Source organism: Brassica napus, chromosome C4, assembly GCF_020379485.1.
Source record: "Brassica napus cultivar Da-Ae chromosome C4, Da-Ae, whole genome shotgun sequence".
In the NCBI taxonomy this organism is placed as follows: domain Eukaryota; kingdom Viridiplantae; phylum Streptophyta; class Magnoliopsida; order Brassicales; family Brassicaceae; genus Brassica; species Brassica napus.
In genome coordinates this window covers 60,946,169-60,963,852 of record NC_063447.1, presented here as the reverse complement: position 1 = coordinate 60,963,852, position 17,684 = coordinate 60,946,169, and the positions used below count along the sequence as shown (strand labels likewise).

Here is a 17,684-nt window from a genome sequence, read left to right as displayed (position 1 = left end):
AACTAATATCCACACATCCTAATACGATACTATTACCCATTACCGAGCTATTCAAACAATAAGCACTGATGCAAAATCTTAGTAAATACCACAACTGAAGATACTGAAATCTAGTTTTCTGATTCTAACAAAAGCTGATGACATGAGAGCTATACTCCAACCATTATCAAATTGTTCAATCATCAACCACTGAAGCAACGAGCAGTAAAATCCTAGTAAATACCACATCTGAAAATACTGAAATCTCTTGTTCTAAATTTAACAAAGGCTGATGTCATGAGAACTCTACTCCACCCAGTATTAAATTATTCAAGCACCCAACACTGATGCAATTAGCAAATAAAAGCCTAACAAATACCAAAACTGAAAGAAAAAAAACTCAAATCTTGTGAGCATATCTATCAATGACTGATGCCGTGACCACTTTAAAACATACCAAACTCAATGCGAAAGGTGCACAAAACTAACAATCATATACCATCAGTCTATACTACCAGTCTCTGACTACAACAACAAATGACAATTTTACTCAAAAAGGACCATATTCTTCACCTAGTAACAACAAATGCCTGGTAGAAAAATGGATTTAAACTGGCTATGAACTTCATCAAGAAGCACAGGATAACAAAGGCCAATACTGAAACAAACAATACCCGAATCAAAATCATTCGAAAAAAGCAATCAAATTTCAGATGTTGATCAACACCTAGCAAATCAAAAGTGACCAAGTTTTAAACTTGTAATGATACTTATTCCATCATTATCAACAAAAACAAAAGATACTGATTCAAAGATCCAAAGCATCAAACATCTGATCCTCTCAATCGGAAGAATCTCCGGCGAGCCTCTCCGCCTCGAGTCGCTCCAGGGCCTTCTGATGAGCCCAAGTCTCGATCGAGAGATCAGGCTTCGCGTTGAGCCCCACGCCGAGGATGACGATCGTGAGGAAGCTCGTGACGTAGCAGGGAAGCTCCCAATCCTCCCATTTCCGCGATTGCCCCGGCGGCGGAGGAGTGCGGTTCATGAAGAAGCCCTTGGGACGCTCCTCGTGGCCTGGAGTGGCCCATCGGCTCGCGCCGGCGGATGTGGATCCGGATCTGGAGAGGATCCGGCTTCGTAGGGACTTCGCTGCGACGGTTAAGGGCTGCGTCGACGGCATCGATCGCTGTGGTGTGTGGCTCCGATCTGACGAAATGAGAAATCTACGGGTTTGTTAGTGGTCAGCTATATTACCAATTTCGGTTTAATTGGGAGTCTAACCGGTTCGGTTTATTGCTTGGTTTCATTTTTTTGGTTTATTTTACGGTCTAATAGAATTAAAAACCAAATTGATAAATCTTTGATCAATCCTCTCGGATATACATTTTAAAGTTTTTCTCGCGAAAAAAAAATTCAACAAATAAAATGATCAAAATAACACATTTTCGTTTTAAAAATTTTAATTTTAATTTTTAAAAGTTTGAAACCCTATCCACAAAACTCCACCACTTAATTTCAAACCATAAATATAAATTAGTTAACCATTAGATATAAATGTGTATTTACCATTTAATAAAATTTATTTTAGTTGTCTATTTCTGCGAAAATAAATTAAAAGGTTTATCCGAGAGAATTTCTCTATTTTTTCCTGTGTTCCGTAAATGAGAGGTGGTTCAGTCATCCTTTTCTCAATTTTTTTTTTGGTTACGGCTTGGTTTAAAAATCGGTTTTGCCAGTACGGTTCTAAACTTCTAATTAGTATCATGGGCAATAGGCTCATACACATTATACGACAATACGGCATCGTATTGCCATATAATTATCCGAAACTATGTTCCTACTCTTCTTCTTACCACGTTCTTTCCCTCACGTCAATATTATGGATGTAACCTATGTGTCTTTTGTGGTTACGTTGTCGGTGTAAAGGTCTTGCATGATGGCTGCAATAACCTCCTCTCTAATCTCTATGTTAGATTTGAATTAAAACGAACAATTTAATTTTCTGTACGAAGAAGAAATCAAATGGTTCAAACTGGAAATTTGGAGAGTTACATTATTTTTAAGAAATAAGAAAAGTTCGAAAATAAAGAAGAAGAAAAACAAAACATGGGTTTTTGATATTCAATCTAATAGGTCCATGATTAGATACTTGGCTTGCTACCATCACCGGCTGGCGAATCGTGCTCGACCAACACCTTTGTAGCTTCATCCTTGGAATGCAACTTTGACTGAGCAAGAATCATAGCAATGGCTTCTCTGACTGCAGTGGGGTCAAGGCGGGGCTTTTCATCCTTGTTTGCCACGGGCAAAGGTGGCAAAGGCACTACATCATCATCCATGGTTACGTTCGTTGTCTTATCCATGGAGAAGGTCCTAGATCTAAATCGATTACGATGGAGACGGCAGTTCTCGTTGTGTAAATAAATAACAGATTCTTACTGGGCTTTTAGGTTTTCCATATGTATTTTTAACTAATGGGCTTTCACTATTAAGACACAAAAATTACTTTGGGTTTACATACAACCTCGAAAACCATTCAACTTGCATGGTTCTGAAAATGGGCCGTCTTAGCCATTTATCAGGATTATGTTTACCGTTAAATGATTTTTGGATTATTTGAATTTTTGGATTTATGATTTTTTTTTTTGACTGAGATTTATGAATTTTTATCCAATTAAATATCACAAAATTTCAGTTAAGATTCATTTCGGATTTAGAGGTTAATTGTTTCCAGTTTTTGTAATAGTTTTTGGCTTTTGTTTTTCTAAAAACCATTTATTAGAAAATCAAACTATTAGAGAAATAGATTTTCTATAATCTAGGGAAACTACTTTTTCTAAATAACTGTATTTTATAGAGAAAACCTAAAATCCAAGTTTGTATAGTTTCTTCAAAATCTACCGACAGTTTTTCAATTTTTTTTTTTAATTAAACTTTTGCTATATTTATACTTTAATACAGGAAAAAATAAAACAATAAATACTAGAAACAAATCAGAATTAGTAAAAAGCATCTATTTAATATATATTATAAAAAATAAATTTCTAATAAGAACATTTCTAAAACTTGTCAATAAAATTAACTTAAGTATTTAAATTTACTTTTATGTAAAGTTTACATGTTTTGTTAATAATCTATTGGTATTATTTATTGATTTTTAATATATTATTCTAGTAATTTAAGTTTTTAAATCAATTTATAAGTTAAAAAATAAATTAAAAGAAAACATTAATAAATTTTAGAAATAAGGAATGAGAAATTTTGTTGTCACAATTCTTTTTGGTTCTAGGAATGAACCATTTATTATCATCTTATTATTATACGGAAAATATTAACACTTTAAACTTTGAACTTATTTAACTAGCACATTAAACATTCAAGCTGGCTTTTGTATCATAATAAACCTTCAACTTGGCTCAATGAATTCAAAATTATGACATGCTTACGTGTAAAGAAGGTGACATGTCAATTTTTTAATTATTTAATTGATCAACACAATTAAAAATAAAACAAAAAATTAGAAAACTACAGAAAAATTCAAAAATCGAATTTAATGTAATCAAAATATTTTCTTAACTTTTATTTTTTTTTAAAACTTATTTAAAAAAAAAATCATATAAAAGCTCTAAAATATTTGCACTGAAAATTAAATAATTTCAAACATTATCACCATTATTAGGAACACTTTTCGTCATATCATCATTAAGAGTAACATTTGATCATATCCCCAGTGATAATAGCGTCTAAAATCATTATTATACATATGTCAGAAATTACCACCGAACATATTACCATTTCAAGCATATCAAATTAAACTACTAAACTTATAAAATGCTATTCTTCATGGTGATATGACAAACATTGTTACTATTAATGGTGATATATCAAAATTATTTATTTTTAAACAAAAATTTTGTGTTTTATATGATTTTTTTTAAAAAAATCACATAAATTGCATTTAAAAATAAAAAAATTAAGCTAATATTATTTATTTTTAAAGAAATTAGATTTTCTGAATTTACTGAAATTTTATAATTTATTTATGTTTATTTTTGACTTGATGATACATAAAAAGTTTAAGAAGCTATTTGTTTTTGTAAAAATTGGATTTACAAAATTTAAATTTTAATAAAATATTTTTTTTCTTAAAATCGATTTTTAATTTTTTTTCTGTAATTTATAATTTTTATTTATGCTTCTTAATTTTATTTATTGTTATTTTCTTTTACTAATTAAATAAAAAACTCACATGCATGTCACATTTTTTACAGGTAAACAAGTCACAATGTGGAAAATTTTCATGTTTACCATTTTCATGGTACTACTTTTTATTTTTACCACCACTAAAAGAACATTTTCAAAAATATTTTCTTTGTTAAGTGAGAAAAGACTTTTATATCATTGTCCTCTATATATAATAAATCATTATTTAATTTTTTAAAAATATTTTTTTTTATGTTTTCGAATGATATTTTTTCAAATTCGAAAATTTTTATAATTTTTTTTCGAATCCTCTATAAGACGCCTAACAACCGTCTAACAATTCTTAGAACATTATGATTTCAAAAATATTGCTACATGTTTACATATTTTCCCCAATCAATCAACTACATGTTTTAAAAATAAATACATCTATTTCATTCAGTGTCAAAATATCACGTATACAGATCGTAAATTATAACATATGTCGATTTTCATTTTTTTTTCTTGTGTCTCTATAATCTCTTTCAATTAGAGACAAAAATTGTGTGTGTTTGAGCCAAATCTCAATGAATCATGTTTTAAATCTTGTCATCTCCTTCCAGTTGATCGAATGCAAAACAAAAGACAACAAAACCCTGTACAAACTCAGGCCTGCAAGATTAGAAGATGAAGCTTTCTCGGAGGAGAGATGAAAATTACCTGCCGAACATGCATTTGCAAGATGCCACTCTACTATAATCCTAGTTCTAAGGGTCCTTTAGTATCTTCTCGTATGCTGGCGGTGGTAGCAACCCAAGTATCTAATCTTGGGCCTATTAAATTGAATATCGAAACCTAGGACGGTTAATGATGCTCTAAGCATGTAGTAATGTTTTTGAAATCAGAATGTTCTAAAAATTGCTAGACGGTGGTTAGGCGTCTTACAGAGGATTATTGTTTAAGTGAAAGGCTAAGCCGATTTTTTGAACGCTTAACTTGATTTTTTAATATATCTATTGAAAATAATCATTTCGTTCATATCCGATTTGCCATGATTTGCTGATTAGACCGACGTCTAGGCTAGACGGATTTTTATTTTTAGAACACTGAGCATGAGTTACAATATGAGTATTTTGAAATTGAGTATTTTGAAATTGATGTTAATGAATTCATAACTAGAGTCACAATGGCATTGTTTCTAGTAGATAATATGTTTGACCTCTTTTGTAAACGTCGGCCCAAGCTCAATGTCTGAATCTAGCTGCATTATACGGGAAAGTGTTAATTCTTCAGATAGTTAATTACTAAAGGACCCTTAGAACTAGGATTATAGTAGAGTGGTATCTTGCAAATGCATGTTCGGCAGGTGACTTTTGTCGGTTGGTTAAAAATTTGATCTGACACAATCAATTATTGTCTACCAGTCTTTTCCTTCCTTTAATTTGAATGAAATCTAAAACTTCAGCACATGTACTTATATAAAAACGTCACCCTTCATGATAAGATAACCACTAGGGGTCGATTAGTTTCAATTTTTTATCTAACATGTGCTTACGATTTTGAAGTACTGAACTGATATAGGTTCAGTAGGACTGTACAATTGTTTCATGGCTCAAGATGGTCTACATGTGTTAAGATACTAGGCCTTTAAGATAATTAACTAGACCATGACATGAATTTTCAGTTTTTAATTATTTATTTAATTAAATGATATATTTGTAATATTCGTTCATATTATATTCATTAAGTAAATATTTTTTTTCATCTTAAACTATCTATTTTTACGAATGTGTGATATCATATAAAAAATATAAAAAAAATGAGTATAGAGTTAATTAGATAATTTAAAAAACAGAAATTTTTCTTTCATGTGCGATATCATATAAATAATGATCCACCCAGTTAACAAAAATCATGATTATTTTATGTGTAATTTTTTTTATTTTGACCATTTCCTTAAAACTATATTTAATTTTACATATTTTAATTGGAATATTTTAAATATATTTACCTTTTTATTTGAAATGCAACTCAATATTTTTTTTAACAATTATAACAAAATATTTAAAAAATATTTTTAGAATTTGTTTGAAAAATATGAAAATTACTTTTTAAATTAAAATTATCCTAAAATATGATAAGTTTTGATGTAAACGAAAACTCAAATTATGTCAAAAATAAGGATATTTAATGATAATATCAATTTTAATTGATTATTTAAAAAAAGTATACGTTAACAAAAATATTGTTTCAAATATAAAATGAAAATATTATAATTAAATAATAAAAATATAAATAAAAACCATAAATTTAGCAAATGACAACTAAGTTATATTATGCTAAAATTTTCTTTCTAACAATTTATCAAATGACAAATGAGTTATGAGCAAATAATACCATATAATTTTTAAAAACATAGCCATTCTTAAATATTTTTTGAATAAATAATTATTTTTAAATTTAATCAACTGAAAATAATATCCGTATAATTGTGTGAGTCAAATTCTAGTTTTATTGATGCATGTTATATATTAGTGCTGCATGTTTTAGGTAACATTTTAATGATGCACGTTTTTTAAAATCTCCATTATTAAAATTATGTACGTAAGGAAAACTCATGAGTTTTTTTGGTTGATTAAATGACATTATGTCTAAATTTATTTAAGAATATTTCATTAAAGTAACTGAAAAAGACAAACAATAAAATAGGAAGTTTAAATTCATTTAAGCATATTTCATTAATATAACTGAAAAGACAAGTAATAAATTATGCTGTTTTATTCGTTTTATGATATTTCATAAATGCAACTGAAAAAAACAAGCAATAAGGAAAATGAGTTTAATTAATGAAGTAAAAACATTTTCAAATGGGTACTTCTCTTTTAATAATATAGATTTCATTAATGTAACTGAAAAGACAAGTAATAAATTAGGCAGTTTTATTCGTTTAAGGATATTTCATAAATGCAACTGAAAAAGACAAAAAAAAGAGAGTTTAATTAATGAAGTAAGAACATTTTCAAATGGGTACTTCTTTTTTAATAATATAGACAGATGGCAAACACAAAACAAAAGGGATAACTTAGAAAACAAATATTAATTCAGATAGATTGCTTATTATACTATTTGTCCATTGATAATTTGATATAAGATGTATTATGGGTCGTTTTCTAATTGTACAAGCTTAAGATCTGCGCAATTACGAGTAATGAATGTTATATATATAAGTTATAACTAACTTTTGTCTATTATTATTTATTTGTATTCATTTATATATTATGTATATAATTAAATTAGAGTAAAGACATAAACCAAAATAATACATCTTGTTTATTCATGATATTCTTTTTAGTAAATAAATCAAAACAATCATTTTATATATTTTATATGGAATATAAATAAATTTCAATGACATGGACATAGATATATAGTATATTTTAATGTAAATATTTATTATTGATAATTCATATTCATATGAAAGACACAAAATTTCTAATGTGCGATTTTTTGAATGCAAATTTTGAAATTAAAATATTAAGGTTTCAATACTTTTTCAATACAAATTTAGAAATTATCATATTTAAGTATTTTTCTATGTTATATAGTTTAATTTTAAACTATATTAATATATAATATGAATGTCTAGTAAATGAGACTTCATATTTATAGGATTTATGATCATTTGTATTTTGTTATTACTAAAAAAAGTTAAACTATTAATCACAAAATTTTAGTGTGATACATTTAATGTTTTTAGTAATTTATATTCATTTTAAAAATTCAAAATATAACATATAAGAAAAAAATTAATCTTCTTTTTATTATATAATTAATGTGGTTGTTTAATATTTTTTAATAATATAAAATTAAACTTAAAAGAGCTAAGATACAAAAATCATTATCAAATATTTGTTATTCATAATCATTGATTGTCATATATACGTTAATCATTTTAGGCAATTTCGTATATTTTATTTAAGAAAAATGCGAAAATATTTTTTTATACACTATTATCAATTTAATAGTCAGTTTAATAAAAAGTATAATATAAATTAAGATGGACCAACCTATTTCTCTAAGAATTCTGAATTTCATTCTTATATTGACACGTGACTACAAAACAATGTTGTAATGATTATCCGTTAATATATAAGGGATACACTTATCTCTCACATACAAATTCAAATCATAGCAGTTTAAAGATTCGCAATCTAAAATTCAAAATATTGTACTAAGTAGTAAATTATATGTTAGCCTTTTCCTTGTCTTTTTATCCTATAAATCCAACGATCCTAGTTATCATCAACGCGGACAAAACTTTAAACATTGTAACAAGATCCTACTTGCATTATTCAACTAATAAACTAACCATTTATGCAATTGAAAAAAAAACACATTAGAAACCAAAAATACGAATCCCAATACTATATAATATATTTAAATCTATATTATATTGTTATAATTTCAAACCATAATCATGCGCTCAAGAATTTCAAAATTTGTGATCATGACTACTTTACTCCACGTTGCTACAATGCAACCATAAAAGAATCTAAACCTTTTCTTCACTGTTGATCCTCTTTCTCTGCAACTTCTCGTTGCATCACTACACGAACCAAAGAAAAACGATTTCAAGAAAATGAAGTTTAGTTGGATTCTACCACTTCTTGTTTCTTCCATCTCTCTCTGCATGACCCTTTGCTCTTCTCTCAACTCCGACGGTTTATCTCTTCTCGCTCTCAAATCCGCCGTGGAAAACGACCCGACCAAAGTAATGAACCACTGGTCCGAATCCGACCAAACTCCTTGCCATTGGTCCGGAGTCGCCTGTACAAACGGCCGAGTCACGTCACTCAACCTCTTCGGGAAAAGTCTCTCCGGTTACATCCCCTCAGAACTCGGTCTACTCGACTCGCTTAACCGGCTCGATCTAGCTCACAACAATTTCTCCAAACCGGTACCGGTTCGTCTCTTCGAACCAACTAACCTCCGGTACATCGATCTCTCTCACAACTCACTCTCCGGTCCGATCCCAGACCAAATCCGCCACTTAAAATCACTAAACCATCTCGATTTATCCTCTAACCGGCTCAACGGCTCGCTTCCCGAGTCGCTCACCGAACTCGGAAGCCTCGCCGGAACTCTAAACCTCTCGTGTAACCGATTCGCCGGCGAGATTCCACCGTCGTACGGTCGGTTACCTCTCCACGTCACCTTGGATCTCAGCCAAAACAACCTCACCGGGAAAGTACCTCAGGTGGGTTCTCTGTTGAACCAAGGCCCGTTCGCGTTCGCCGGAAACTCTCATCTCTGTGGCTTCCCGTCGCAGACACCGTGCGAAGACTTCGAGATCCCTAATCTCATCGCCGCTAAGCCGGAAAGTACTCAAGAGCTTCAGAAACCAAACCCTAGCGTGATCAGCAAGGAAGAAGGACATGAGAAACAGACCACCGGTTCTGTAACGGTCTCGTTGATCTCAGGAGTCTCCGTCGTCATCGGAGCTGTTTCTCTATCGGTGTGGCTGATCCGGAGAAAACAGAGCTCCTCCGCCGTGTACAAAACAGAGACGGTGGTCGCAGAGTTCGACGAAGAAGGGCAAGATGGTAAATTTGTAGCCTTTGGCGAAGGGTTCCAGCTTGAGCTTGAGGATTTGCTGAGAGCTTCGGCTTACGTGATAGGCAAGAGCAGGAGCGGGATTGTATACAGAGTCGTGGCGGCGGAACCATCCTCCTCCTCCTCCGCCGTTGTCGCCGTTAGAAGACTCAGCGACGGTAACGCCACGTGGCGGTTTAAGGAGTTCGTGAACGAAGTGGAGAACATCGGTATGGTCAGCCACCCTAACATTGTAAGGCTGAGAGCTTATTACTATGCAGAGGACGAGAAGCTTCTCATCACTGATTACATTGGCAATGGAAGCTTGTACTCTGCTTTGCATGGTAAGACACTAGTCTTTCTCATCAAGTTTCAAAATGTAATATTAATTCTGTTATTACAAACCCCTAATTATCAGTTTTATTTGAACATAGCTGTTGAAACTATCTCGTGGGAATCAATGCTCTGTGGTCTGAATGTGCAGAGCTTTTTTGTTCTGTGTGACTGTGGACATGTGGTGTATAGTGACTAATGTTGGCTTCTTCTCCTTGTTGTTTTACTATTTAAAGCGTTATTGGTTAACATGTGTTAAATACAATTGTTGAAACTAGAGTCAATGCTTTTGGCCTGAAATGTTTTTTTTGTTCTGTGTGACTGTGGGATAGTGACTACTGACTAATGTTGGATTCTTCTCCTTTTGTTTAAAGCGTTCTTGGTTTACATGTGTTGAAACTTGAATCAGTAGATATAGAGGACAAGCATGGGGACTGTATCTGCCAGTGCCAGAAAATAAATTAAAAACAGATTTGGTTCTCTATGGAGTTCATGTAATAGATTAAGTAATGTAGTGTGGTCCTTTTTTATGATAAAACGTTAGTCTCTTAAGTGAATTAATGGTAGTCTCTATTTACGAGAGTATTTAATGTGACCTAATGTGATTTTCAGTATGGTACGCGAGTATGCATGTGATATGTTTGATTCTGTAATCAGATGTATCATGTATGTTAGATTATGACACAAAGTTGACTATGTGTGTGTGTGTGTGTTTTTGTTTTGTTGTGTAGGTGGGCCTTCGAATACACGGTCTCCACTCTCTTGGGCTGAGAGGTTACACATAGCGCAAGGGACTGCTCGGGGCTTGATGTATATACATGAGTACAGTTCGAGAAAGTATGTACATGGCAACCTAAAAACAAGCAAAATCCTGTTAGATGATGAGTTACTTCCTCACGTCTCAGGCTTCGGTCTCACACGTCTGGTTCATGGTTACCCCAAGCTACCAGATCATTCACTATCCACCAACGTGCAAAGCTTTGCGACAAGACTCTCAGCTCCTCCTCAAGCTGCTTACCTTGCACCAGAAGCCAGAGCTTCTTCCGGTTACAAATCATCTCAGAAATGCGATGTTTATTCTTTTGGTGTGATTCTGTTGGAGTTGTTGACTGGTTGTTTGCCTGGTGGTTTCTCTGAAAACGGAGGAGAGGAACTCGTTAGTGTTGTGAGGAAGTGGCACAAGGAAGGGAGATCGTTGGCCGATATCTTAGACCCCAAGCTTTTAAAACAAGAGTTAGCTGATAAGCAAGCTATTGCAGCTATTCGTGTGGCTTTGAACTGCACGGATACAAATCCAGAGTTGCGTCCTAGGATGAGATCTGTGTCTGAGAGTTTAGGTCGAATCAAAACGGTATAAACCTTCAGTGCATGAGCCAGGAAATGTGTATGCTAATTTCAGGCAACAAAGTTATGCTATGTAATTTCTATGGCGAGCTTAAATGAAGGGTTTAGTGCTTTGTTTATTATCGCAAGTGCCTTGTGTCTTGAGGAAGAGTGTTTGGTTGTATCATGGGCTTCTTCTGTCTTGCCATCTAGAATCTTATAAGATAAGGAATATGATAAAGATATGTTTCAATAATTAAACTTTATTAAAATACAAAATATGTTGACTGTACTTGCTTATCTTTGCATGATAGATATATTATCTCATCCCATTTTTTCAGTATACTATAACCAAGTGGCAAGTGGGTTTATTAAATTATACATGTATTTCAATCGTTTGTTTTGATTGGTCGGAACCGAGATTCGATTTTTAACTATATACATAGATTTTTTGGTAAAAAAGATGTATGATTAAGAAACTCGATGCTTTTTAGTGAAAGTGTGCTAATCTATACTATACGTTTTCTCTAATTTGTAACCAAAAAGTAATTAACAGAAGAAGAAAAAAACTCAACTGCATGATTGCATGGTTCTTGCGCATGAAGATCAGTTTATACATGCACACATATATGAATCAGAAATGAATTCTGAGGCTCCGAGTCCATCTTTAGCGTTTACATGTTTTCGAATATAATTTTTGTCAGGCCGTCAAACATGACCACACCCCACCGTTGGTCCTTTGTTCAAATTCGCAACAAAAAGTATGTATTACTTTCTTTTATAATATTAAAAGAGACGAAAGAGAAAAAACGGCAAAGAGAGGTCTTTCATGGGAAAACATATCTCGCCCAAGCACGATTGATGACTTCCAAATATAGCAGCCCATTCGAGGAAACTTAATAAACAAATAGAGAAACACTTGCTTAATATAGAAGTTCTTATTAAAAAACTAATATAGAGAGGCACCCTTTTTAAACTTGTTGACATTATAAAAGCCGAAGCTGGACCACGAACGATTCCCCACTTCTATCAATGTAATCTTTTTTTTTCAGAACATAAATACTTTAAAAAAATGGACGGGGAATCAAATTATTTTAATATAAAACTGTAAGTTGATAAAATCTATACAGCATAGAGAAAGCTAAAATGGGGTCTCACGTGTTCTCTCATCCACGGACGAGCTTTGCTCTTATATTTTTCTCCTTTCTTTGTTTCTTTCTGATAATTGTAGAATATTTTTTGAGAAATCGGCCAAAAAAACACTGAACTTTGAGGGAATTGCCAAAAGAAACCTGGACATATGGGCTAGCCAATAAAATCCTGAACTTTTGTTGACTTTTCGGGTTTATTAAGAAACTTACGATTGACTGACCAGATAAACACACCGTTAACTGAGTTAACTGTTAATTAAGCGGACGTTAACTTTGGGTGTTAAAGTATACGACGTCGTTTCATCACTTTGTCTGATTAAAGACAAACGACGTCGTTTATATAGCTGTGTTATTAAAAATATGTGTTTCCAACGGCTCGAACTCGTGTCCTCGGGTTTAATGGTAGGGGTTTTTGCCACTGAGCTAGTGGACTTTGCAATGGATATACGAACACAATTTCTTTTATTCTTCGAATCCGAGTTAAAGACAAATTAATGAAACGACGCGTTTTACATTAACTTTTTTTATTAAAAAGATGGGGTTCCATCGACTCGAACTCTTGCACTCGGGTTTAATGGTAGGGGTTTTTGCCACTGAGCTAGTGGACTTTGCAATGGATATACGAACACAGTTTCTTTTATTCTCTTTGAATCCGAGTTAAATGAATCAAAAAGAAACGACGGCGTTTTCTCGTCCGATTGGTATAAACCCTAAATGGGCGAAATCATAAATCCAGTTCGCGATTCAAGCTCGATTCTCTTCGATTTCGTCCTTAAGAATCTCGATTCTCATCTCTCCTTCTTCGAGTATCGCATGATGAGTTCGGGTTGTGAGGATTCGTCTGTGAATACGATGGGAATTCGTGGTATCCCGGAGCAATGCGGCTGTGGTCGAAGAACTGGGATATACACATCAAAAACGAAGGTCAATCCAGGAAGAACTTTCTTTAGATGCCCAACGTTTCAAAATGTAAGTGTTTAATTTGATTGTGTTTAAGAAAAGAACATAAGATTCAATGGCTAGGTAGTCAGTGAGAAATTGTTTGAATATAAAGATTGTGTTCATGATTTGTGTCTAGGATCACTTGTATAAATGGGTAGATGAAGCTGTCTACGAAGAGGTTCAAGATGCATTGCCAAAAGTTGAATGCTTTGCATCAGATGTTATGAAAATTAAAATGGAGATCGAAAGCATGAAAACCGTGGAGGAAGACTTGAAAGAAGATGTCAGGAAGGCAAGCAATGAACTTAAGAAGCTGAATGTGATCATGAAAGTGGGTTTTTCGGTGGTTTGTTTAGGCGTTGTGATATGTCTTGTGTTGATCATGTTTGACAAAGCAGATGGGTTGTCTATGAATAGCTACTAGGAGACTGTTTATGTAAGGCTATGTTTATGTAAGAATCATGGTTCATGTAAGGCTATGTTTTAAGACAATGTTTCAGTAATGTTTATGTTTTACTTCTTGATTGTTTATAGAAGGACAAATGAACACACCAATGAACAGACCATCAAGATAAACAACATGATGAAAACACAAAGATAATAACCAACACTATCTTCATTGAGAGTTTCAAATTAAAACAGCAGGAAGAGAAGAAAGAAAAAGGTAGTTCTTGTTCCAAAAGCATTCAGACAGAGACATCATCATAAACAACAGACAACGAAAGCATTCAGACAGAGACCATCATAAACAACACACAAGCATCTAAAAAAACCATCTTCCCCACGATGCTGTCTGTGATGCTTCAGCTTGTGAGGATTGACCTTCTGAAGATTGAGGAACTTCCCATGGTGATGCTTGAGCTTGTGAGGATTGATTTTGTGAGGTTTGAGCTTCTGAGGATTGAGCTTGTGACTCGCCAAAGTGTAGTCCCTGCAACATATAAATGAATTGTTAGACACATTACCGAGAGCTAAAAAACAATGAGATAGAAACTAAGACCCTAACCTGATATTTCCTTGGTCTGCCTCTTGGTTTCTTAGGTGGGCTCTCAACAAAAGCCTTCCGACATGTATTCTTGTAGTGCCCTTCTTCTTTGCAATTAGAGCATGTCATTACCCTGTTCGCACGACTCAGCTTGGTAGTAGACACTGTCTCATTGGTTCCCTTCTTTCGATCATGGTTTTTAGGCCTACCAGGCTTGCCATTTCGATTAGGTGGTGGAATCACACCTAATCTATTGGTCCGAGGCCACTCTATCATCCCATTTACAGGTCTGATCCCAAAACTGTAGGTTTCACGCCACTTAGAGGTTGTGTAGAAAGGAGCAACAAATTCAGAGAGTTTTCTTCCCACGCCAAGGATGACCTTAGCAGCATGGATGCATGGAATACCATTCATTTGCCAGCTTCGACATGCACAAGTCTCATTCTCCAAATTCACCACATATGACTGGTCTCTATCTTCCACCTCAGTCTCTGGCCCAATTGCCCAACGCAGACTACATTCTTTTGACTTCTTCTCAACCCTGTCTAACTCTTTATGTGTCTTCGGGGTGAACCTAGTCTTCATGTCCTTAGCCATCTTAGACCTATTGTAGTTCCTAGTCATACATTGGCGCCTTATCTCCTCTAACATGTCTAGCAGAGGTTTCTTCCTAGGCTCCCTGATGGTCTTGTTGAAGGACTCACACAAGTTGTTCAGATTATCATTGCAGTAGGAGCCTATCTTGAAGAAAGCTCTAGACCAAGTCTCTGGCTTTGTCTTTATCAGAGATGCATGTGCGCCAGGATCATAGTTCTTAAGCTCGTCCATGTTGTAGTTGAACATACCAGGAGTGTAGCTCCTTGCAATGAACCAGAAGAACCTCTGTAACCTTAGATCTTTTCCACCTTTCCTCCAGTTCTCGTAGATATGGCGACAACACTGTCTATGCTCAGCTTCTGGAAGGAGGGTATGAACTGCCTTCACTAATCCCTACAAGATCAGAAAAAAAAAAGAAATCAGAAACAAGAATCAAACATTCATTGAGTATCATGAAAGCAAAGTGTTTACCTTTTGTTTGTCAGACATTATAACAAAGCCGTTCCCATTTTCCAATCCCAAATCCAAGGCCAAACGCTTCACAAACCAATCCCAGTTTGTATCATTCTCTATCTCCACTACAGCCCAAGCAATAGGGACAATCCTATTGTCTCCATCTCTTCCAACCGCAGCCAACAACTGTCCCTTGATGTCCCATTTCAAAAAGGCTCCATCTAAGCCAATAACAGGCCTACAAGTCTTCTTCCATGCTTCCTTTTGTGCTTGGAAACACATGTAGAGTCTGTAGAACCGCTGCTTGCTTCCAACCGTGGCTCCTGGTATGGTCTCAATTTCCATGGTTGATCCAGGATTGCTCCTCAATATCTCTGCTTGGTAATCCCAGATTTTATCAAAATGCTCCTCATGGGTCTTCCTCCTTTCTTTCATCACCTTCGTCTTGGCCTTAATGCATGAGTTTTCTAAAACTTCCATCTTATACTCCCTCAATATCTCAGCCTGTATCTCCTTTGCCGTGAGCTTAGGATTCAGCCTTAACCTCTCAGCAAATAGACTTGCAATTGCTGACCTCTTAAGTATCTTGGAAAACCCTGTCCTCTCACACTTATGGTCATTGACGTATGTCTTTACCATCAACTTCTGTTTCCTCCTATCATACGAACAATAAACCATCCAGGGACAAGGAGCCTCATCATCTCTCATCTCAGCGGCACATTTTGCACCCATCTTCAAGCTACTGGATCTGTAGTACTTGATGTTGTATCTGGTTTTCAGGGTATACCTCAGACAAGCATGTTTGAAGTCCTCAGCATCTGAAAATGTCTTGCCTAGCTGAAGGAGCTCCTCTGGATCAGTGTTTTCTCTGTAAGCTTGCGCAGGTCTCATCTCCTCTTCATTCTCATCATCTGATGACAGAGGATCAGGGATTTTATCATCATCCCATGCATCATCATCGCCTTCGTCTTCATCAACCTCACAGTCATCATTTTTGGCTTTATCACCAAAATAAAGACTCAAATCTGTACAACCAACTTCCTCAATGCCAGCAATACCGTTCTCATCTTCCCTACCATCATCACCTATATCCCCAAATTCCTCAATCTGGAGAAATTCTTCTCTGTCATCACCATCATCACCTAGACTCCTCTCCGAGTTTACCTTCTGCTTCTTCGATTGTCTAGGAGACACAGGCGACCCGCCATATGAAGTTCCCCGCCTTATCTTCTTCGCAACTGTTAATGCCAACATCTCAGTCTCTGGCCATTCTTCTCTGTCATCACCAGAAGGAGCCACATTTACCTTCTGCTTCTTCGAAACTCTAGGAGACAGAGTTGAACCACGCCTCGTGGCCTTCACCGGAGATGGCGACCCATATGAAGTTCCCCTCCTCGTGGTCTTCTCCGGAGATGACGCAGGCGACCCATATGAAGTTCCCCGCCTTGTCTTCGACGCCTTCGACACCTCTGTAGATGCCAACATCGATATCCCTTCAATGCTTTTACGAATCCTCGATCTCTCCGGCGATGACAAACTCACAGAAGCATCGCGTTCTCCACCCTTTTTCGACTCTTGAACCGCTTCGTCACTCCCGTAATCGAAATTCCTCATCGCTCCGAAAATCATTACCTCCCTTCCATTCCTTGTGAACTTCGTATTTACCATCTCCTCACCATTACAAGAGAAATCCCCAAATCGATTTGAGAAATTAGGGTTACGTTCAAACACGGGTTTCATTTTGTTTGATTGAAATTAAACACATCTTTTGATCAATAAAAATAAACATGTGTGATAATCTTCCGAAAAGTCCACTAGCTCAGTGGCAAAACCCCCTTAGGACCACGAGTGCACGGGTTCGAGTCCAGGCAACAACAATTTTAATTAAGCAAAACGACGTCGTCTTGAGATTTTGTGTTTAACAAAACAACTGAATGAAACGACGTAGTTTCACTACACGGCAATAATTAACGGTGAGTTAACACTGTCTTAACTGTCGGTTAACGGTGTGTTAATCTGGTTAGTCAACCGTAAGTTTGTGAATTAACTAAAAAAGTCAACAAAAGATCAGGGTTTTATTGGTCAGGTTCGAGTACAGGTTTTTTTTGGCAATTTCCGCAAAGTTCAGTGTTTTTTTGGCCGATTTC

General features: G+C 34.7%; 4 protein-coding genes across 4 annotated transcripts; 2 read left to right on the top strand and 2 right to left on the bottom strand.

The window, feature by feature from the left end:
• Window positions 1-664: 664 nt before the first annotated feature.
• Window positions 665-1,235, bottom strand: BNAC04G48210D. The gene has a single exon (XM_013832431.3). It carries the CDS (start codon window positions 1,157-1,159, stop codon window positions 821-823), a length of 339 nt encoding a protein of 112 aa, XP_013687885.1. The 5' UTR covers window positions 1,160-1,235; the 3' UTR covers window positions 665-820.
• A 7,395-nt stretch (window positions 1,236-8,630) lies between these two features.
• LOC106392354 (receptor protein kinase-like protein ZAR1) lies at window positions 8,631-11,554 on the top strand. Its single transcript, XM_013833174.3, has 2 exons — window positions 8,631-10,097; window positions 10,818-11,554. Exons 1-2 carry the CDS (start codon window positions 8,801-8,803, stop codon window positions 11,441-11,443), a joined length of 1,923 nt encoding a protein of 640 aa, XP_013688628.1. The 5' UTR covers window positions 8,631-8,800; the 3' UTR covers window positions 11,444-11,554.
• Window positions 11,555-11,697: 143 nt separating this feature from the next.
• LOC106391730 (uncharacterized protein At1g43920, Chloroplastic-like) lies at window positions 11,698-13,936 on the top strand. Its single transcript, XM_013832432.3, has 2 exons — window positions 11,698-13,529; window positions 13,639-13,936. Exons 1-2 carry the CDS (start codon window positions 13,275-13,277, stop codon window positions 13,924-13,926), a joined length of 543 nt encoding a protein of 180 aa, XP_013687886.1. The 5' UTR covers window positions 11,698-13,274; the 3' UTR covers window positions 13,927-13,936.
• A 162-nt stretch (window positions 13,937-14,098) lies between these two features.
• On the bottom strand, window positions 14,099-17,681 carry LOC106394147. Its single transcript, XM_013834743.3, has 3 exons — window positions 15,556-17,681; window positions 14,509-15,477; window positions 14,099-14,433 (listed from the first exon to the last, which is right to left on the bottom strand). The coding sequence occupies exons 1-3, from the start codon at window positions 17,275-17,277 to the stop codon at window positions 14,266-14,268; spliced, it is 2,859 nt and encodes a 952-aa protein (XP_013690197.3). The 5' UTR covers window positions 17,278-17,681; the 3' UTR covers window positions 14,099-14,265.
• Window positions 17,682-17,684: the final 3 nt, after the last annotated feature.

Bases quoted from the DNA above. Each gene is read 5' to 3' on its own strand.
- BNAC04G48210D (XM_013832431.3), bottom strand. From the start codon at position 1,159: ATGCCGTCGACGCAGCCCTTAACCGTCGCAGCGAAGTCCCTACGAAGC.
- LOC106392354 (XM_013833174.3), top strand. From the start codon at position 8,801: ATGAAGTTTAGTTGGATTCTACCACTTCTTGTTTCTTCCATCTCTCTC. The intron at 10,098-10,817 runs GTAAGACACTAG...TTTGTTGTGTAG, and splicing joins CTTGTACTCTGCTTTGCATG to GTGGGCCTTCGAATACACGG.
- LOC106391730 (XM_013832432.3), top strand. From the start codon at position 13,275: ATGGGCGAAATCATAAATCCAGTTCGCGATTCAAGCTCGATTCTCTTC. The intron at 13,530-13,638 runs GTAAGTGTTTAA...ATTTGTGTCTAG, and splicing joins GATGCCCAACGTTTCAAAAT to GATCACTTGTATAAATGGGT.
- LOC106394147 (XM_013834743.3), bottom strand. From the start codon at position 17,277: ATGAAACCCGTGTTTGAACGTAACCCTAATTTCTCAAATCGATTTGGG. The intron at 15,478-15,555 runs GTAAACACTTTG...CTGATCTTGTAG, and splicing joins TAATGTCTGACAAACAAAAG to GGATTAGTGAAGGCAGTTCA. The intron at 14,434-14,508 runs GTTAGGGTCTTA...TATATGTTGCAG, and splicing joins GCAGACCAAGGAAATATCAG to GGACTACACTTTGGCGAGTC.